A 6,089-nucleotide genomic window follows, 5' to 3' on the forward strand; every position below is an offset into this window, starting at 1 on the left:
CCCCCCCCCCCCCCCCGCCTCCTTGCTGCTGCAGGATTGGCACCTGGCCAATACAAGTGACATGATACCCGAGTGCCATCTACAGGCTATTATCAACATTCAAATTTTGTGGCAATAGACAAGCACCAGTGAAATAAATTAGACAGCGCCGCATTTAAATCTTTATTAGCAAGGAATTATTAAACCTAAGAAAAACTAATTCTGGATTTGGTTGAAATATGAATTTCTCAGCCTCTTAATCCTTCTTCAGATGGTATATTTCACAGTTTAAAATGAGTTATGACAGATCACTTATGCATTACTAAGATGGGAGAATATTTACAATGGATTCTTTTCTCTGTAAATCAGTTATATTAGAAAGAAAGCATTCCTCTTTTTTTTTCCTTTCTTTTTTTTTGGGGGGGGAGTATTTGGCCATTATGGACACTGGAAATCTTTCTATTAAAGACCCAATTTACTATATTACAATAAAATGATTTGAAATCAAAGAGAAGACTTTCTATATGGCTTACAAGTAGTTGCAATCTATCAACAATCATGTGCTTCACAGCTGATGTACATTTAATATTATACTATCCTGTTTAGAGACCAAAAAAAAAAATTTAACCCCTTTAGCAACCAGAACTACAACATAATTGACATCAGACCTTCAAACCTCATTTAAAAATTGAGATTTGAAGGTGACTTTTCAGATCAAATGGTAACGTGAAAATCTTGATGCAGTCAATTTGGAAACCCCCAGAAATTTGGCATATGAAGATGGGTCTTCTTCTTAAGCAAACATTATTTTGGGACACTTTGGAATAATTTCCCTTTTTCATCTTTTGCCATATGAAGGAAAGTGGGAGGTTAAATAATTCTCAGAACTCAGAAATTTCAAAGCTGCTCTAAAAATTCTTGACTGAGCCCCAGAGGAATAGAAAAGGGGTCAAGTTTTTTTTTTCTTCTTCTTCTTTATAACTAAGCTAAAGTTAGACCAAAACAATAGACACACTGGCACATTAATACTGGTTGACTGGGCACTTGTATGCAGTACTTATAGACCAGTAAAAGTGCTCGTTTACCTGTCTGGTGTGTAAGGGGCCCTTTGTCTTGAAACCTCCTTGGGAGCTGCACTCTGAGGCACTGAAGTGATCTGAACTAGTAGAAGAGCGTTTGGAAAGGGTGTCACAACCCCCGACAAAGGTGTTGTCCAAAGGGAGCTCCTGAATCACATGGTGCTTTTTCACAGAAACTGGAGTGTCTGGTTTGAGATGAAAAGCAGGCTGTGGAGAGGCAGATTTGTAGTGCTTGGCCAAGTCAGGGCTGTTAGGCTTGAAGGTTGTTGGAGGTGCTGGGCCCCAGTCAAATCTTCCTATACTTTGCTCCTCCAGCTCGGCTGGCAGGCTTATTGTCCCATTGATAGGTTCATGAACTGCATCATCTGGTTTGGACTCTTCAATAGTAACAAAGTTCAAAAGAGAGCTCTTGGGAGACTTTCTTTTCTTCCTTTTCTTTTTCTTGTTTTGTTTGTTCTCCTGGTTTGGGGACATCCATTCGGCACCTTGCTTGCTCCTCTGAGCAGCTTTGAACCTTGATGCGTGTCGACAGCGCACCAGAACGGTGACAAAGATCACAACTATGACTACCATGGCCCCGGCGACGATGGCAATCATGATGGTGAGATAGTCCTCATTTTGATAGGGCTGGCTGCTATCCCCTATGTTCCTGTCCAAAGGTGTCTCCATAGTCCTGCGGATCAAGTCATAGATAAAGGAGGCATTTCCAGCAGTGTCATTCACATACAGAAACACAAGCACAAGTGTGTGCAAAGCCTTCGGGTAGCCCAGGTCACTTATGTTGACCACCAAACGGTGCAGACCAACATCAGAGAGCGCTGGCTTTTCCTCCAGTGTGATGTTACCTGTGACTGGATCAATCCGGAATAAGCCTTTGTTGTTCCCACTCACTATGGTATACTTCAGTTCTGCGTTCATTCCAGTGTCGATGTCCACTGCAAACACTTCTGCTACCACAGACCCAGGAATGGCTGAGAGGGGCACCAACTTAAACGAAGTGTTAGACGGCGGAGAAATGACAACTGGGCTGTTGTCATTGACATCCATGACATTGATAGTTACTTTTGCAGTGGAGGAATGAGGCGGTTGTCCTCCATCAGTGGCTTTGACATCAAAAGTGTAAGAACTCTGCTGCTCTCTATCAAATGAGACATTTGACTTTATGACTCCAGAATAGGGATCCAACACAAAATTATCATTGTCATTTAGAATGGAAAGAGTCACAGCTTTATTTTCTCCAGCATCTGCATCTGTTACTGTGATTACCCCCACAGTACTATACTTTGGCAGATTCTCAGACACAAAAAATTGAAAATGATTATGAGTAAACTTGGGGCTATTGTCATTCTCATCTAGAACAGTGACTATCACAGCCGCTTGACTTTGGAGGGGAGGGGTCCCATTGTCCCTGGCAGTTACTGTAAAAATGAATCGTTCTTGTTCTTCTCTGTCAAAGACTCTGGAGGCTGTCAAAACTCCTGTCTTTCTGTCCAGATCAAAGAAGGAGGCATTGGGTCCAAGCTGATAAACAATGTCTGCATTTTTCCCACTGTCTTCATCCGTGGCACTAATAGTTGTTAAGTATAACCCACGTCGGTTGTTTTCAGAAACTGACAGCTCAATTACAGGCTGGTTGAAAATTGGTGGGTTGTCATTTTCATCCTCAAGCTTAACCCTTACCAGGGCAGTCTGATTTAAACTGGGCTTCCCAGAATCAGAGGCAACAATTTTAAAGCTGAATTCTTTGGTGCCCTCGTAGTCCAACAAAGAAGAGGTCTCTAACAAATACTGGTTGTCATACACTGCCTTCAAATGAAATGGGACCTCTCTTTCAATAAAACAGATCACTTTGCCATTCACATCTGTGTCCTTATCTGAAACTGTAATTAGGGCAATCTTCGTATTGACAGGGTCTTTCTCAGATAAATACACTGTGCCATTGATGGGACTTATAATATACCTGAGGTCTATGTTCGGAGGGTTATCATTTACATCGGTGACATTGATGGTAACCGTTGCTCGGGCAGGAGTGGAGCTGCCATCACTGGCCAGCACTGTCACTTTGTGAATGGCTGTCTCTTCTCTATCTAAGGACCTCTGAACTGTAATCAGCCCAGTAGTATTATTTAAAGCAAAGAGTCTTTTGGTTGCAGGGGCAACCTGGGCACCAAAAATGTACCGGATTTCAGCATTACTGCCTATATCTGCATCAGTGGCATGGAGCTGGATTACAGAGGTACCCACAGGAGCATTCTCTGGAATATGCACCTCCACTTGACCCTCTTTAAACACTGGCCTGTTGTCATTTACATCACTTACTGTGACCTGCAGTATGGCCGTGCTGGATTTCTGTGGAGTGCCTCCATCCTCCACTTTGATTTTCATCACATAGGTATCTTTCTGTTCTCTATCCAAGTTCTGCTGAACAATCAATTGCGGCCACTTCTCTCCCTCTGGAGTTTCCACAATATCCAGTCCAAAAACACTCTGCCCATTTAGCAATTCATAATGCTGTACACCATTGAAGCCTGTGTCAGGATCTGTTGCTGATGGAATTGGAAAGCGGCTGTTGATCAAAGTGTTTTCTGGAATGGAAATATTGATGACAGGAGATGGAAACATGGGGGCATTATCATTGGTATCCTTGACAATTATCTTTATTTTGATCAGCCTGAAAAAGTCATTGGGGAGGATCACTACCTCAAGTTCAAAGAAACATTCATTCTCCTCGGCATAAGAAGCTCCAGCACAGAGTTTTTCTCTGTCTATTCTATTGGAAGTTGTGAAAATTTCTCCAGTGCTGCTGGATACTTTCACCAAAGGGGCATCCCCAGCTTTAGAAACCAGTCTGTAGACAAGGCTGGCACTAGTCCCTGTGGCAGCATTGATGTGAGAAATGTTCAGATCCTTTGGTATGTTTCCTATGGGCACATTTTCAGGCAATTCCTCTCTAATAGTGTAAATAAGTTCTTGGGCTATTGCGGAATCCAGCCTTAAACAGGCAATCAGAGCAGCCAACAGGTAAAAATCTCTCAGGTTCATGATAATGTATTTATTTTCCTTTCCTGGATTTTAGGGTTTAAAGGTTTCCACTGAGGAATGATGCCCAGATCGTAAGAGGAAGTGTGCATGGACTGGAGGATGCATTACATCTCATCGCTTATTTGGAGACAGCCGCTGTCAACACAATCGTACAGACAATATTATTCTTCAGTAAATGAAAGCACGCAGTCACAAAATAGCCCACCACATTTTCCACAGCATATTAGTAAACATGGCAGTTTTCTCTGCTACTGTTTGCAAGTTAACTCTGTGGATAAAAACACTGAATATTCCCTGCTTGTTGCATTTGCCCAGAGAAAATGAAATTATCTATTTTTGAATTAAAAGCAGGAGCTATTTTTACCTGTATTTCCCCATGCTTTTTTTTTTTTTAAATACTGTCTAACTCAAAACATGCATTCTTGTTTTCTTCTTCCCCTCCCCCTGTCTTACCCACCTCCTGGCCTCTAACCCAGCTCCCTCAGTTGTTTTACATGCAAGTGAAAAACCCAAAGTGCTTAGCTATGGTTGCTGTTAATTGCTTTGTCACATGTCAAATATGATGTGTTTTCTTCTCTGCCACACTGAGTCATCTCTGGTTTCTAAAAAGATCATCTCTCTCTTCCCTCCCAGTTTTTCAACTGCCTTCTATTACAACCTTACTGGGAAAGCAGCACCCGGACATGCTGCTGCGGCATCACAAGCAAGAGTCACCGGCCACTACGTACCCTTATTGCCTTAAAGCACAAAACCGATACTTCGCATTCCCTACCCAGAGCCTGCTCTCCTTTCTCCATATTGCCCGATTATCACCATTCAGATCAATAAACATATTAAAACTTTTAAAAATGTAGAAATATACAGATTCCTTGTCATAGAGGTGAAAGAGTGCTGAGAATGCAAGTGAAACGCAGCTAACATTCCCACAGAACACCACAATATTTTCTACTAAGCATAAAAGAAAAAGAAAATGCAGTTTCTTTACCCTGGTCTCTGCTTATAATATTAGTAACATTTGCTACACGTAAATACTGCAATCCAATAGCGCACGCAAAAAGGCTTCTGCTCAGATGCTCCCCTAACTGCAATTTAAACGGGTGCAAAGGCTCCAGGCAGCTACCTACTTTAGTAGGACTGGTCAGTTCCCAGACTCTAATCTTATCTGCATTAGACTGCACGGTAGCTGATGCCCGCGATTAGTTCCGGCAGAGTAATGCAGGTAGGGTTGCAGATACAGCCGAGTAGGTGATCTCTGCCCCAACCGCCTGCCCGGTTACAAACATGCCTCGTCTACACCGAGGACATATCGGAGCACAGAATTTATAATTGTTCATGCGAAACTTTACACTTACGTTAGTTGGCTCAACCTTCCCCCTTTCCGGGGATGCTGCAGTTAGGAATGATTTGCTCCGACAGAGAAAGCCAGGCATCTGGTAGCACCAGTTTGGGGAGAAATCGGAAGCAGCAAAACGTTTCCTCCTTCTAAAATGTGTGCCTTCGGGCTGGCAAATTAGCAACTCCCCAAAACAAATTCGCAGATTTGTCGTTAGTCATTCTCTCCACATTTCGTCTCTGTTACCCACTGGGTCTGGGCTCTTCTGATATTTAACGCACACACAACATCCAGTTGTACTTCTTCAGTTCACGAGTATTTCCACAGCATTAAGCTTGATGTCAATACTGCTTAAGTCTCTAACTTCTTGGAGGAGACGTCAGAGTTGGGGTGATGCTGGTTCCCTGGCTGCTCTCCCGGGTCACAGTGACCCGACAAATTCCTGTTCGGTGATCTCTTTCGTGCTTCGGAGACTCTAAGGCGCTCCCCGCCGTCTCGCATGCTCTCCCTCTTTTCCTGCTCCTCTGCCCCCTCTCTTCCCTCTCCTCTCTCTGAACTGAATTTCTTGATATAACTCTCAATAAGCCCAGAGGGAGGGCGTGACGGCGAGGCCCCGCCCCCCGCCGCCGATTGGCCCGCATCTTGCGGTGCGGGCG

At 43.4% G+C, this 6,089-nt stretch overlaps 1 protein-coding gene across 4 annotated transcripts in view; it reads right to left on the reverse strand.

Moving 5' to 3' along the window:
* Positions 1-6,042, reverse strand: part of Pcdh9 (protocadherin 9) — an 887,892-nt gene extending 881,850 nt beyond the window's left edge. For all 4 annotated transcript variants that reach the window (XM_010632145.3, XM_010632143.3, XM_010632144.3 and 1 more), the window contains exons 1-2: positions 5,453-6,042; positions 1,065-4,235 (exon numbers count right to left, since the gene is read on the reverse strand). In XM_010632145.3, the coding sequence (XP_010630447.1) occupies positions 1,065-4,100 (3,036 nt within the window). In that variant the 5' untranslated portion in view covers positions 4,101-4,235; positions 5,453-6,042. The remainder of the gene's footprint in view (positions 1-1,064; positions 4,236-5,452) is intronic.
* Between the last annotated feature and the right edge of the window lie 47 nt (positions 6,043-6,089).

Source organism: Fukomys damarensis, unplaced genomic scaffold (genome assembly GCF_012274545.1).
Source record: "Fukomys damarensis isolate Sample0158 unplaced genomic scaffold, DMR_v1.0_HiC HiC_scaffold_6, whole genome shotgun sequence".
NCBI lineage: Eukaryota > Metazoa > Chordata > Mammalia > Rodentia > Bathyergidae > Fukomys > Fukomys damarensis.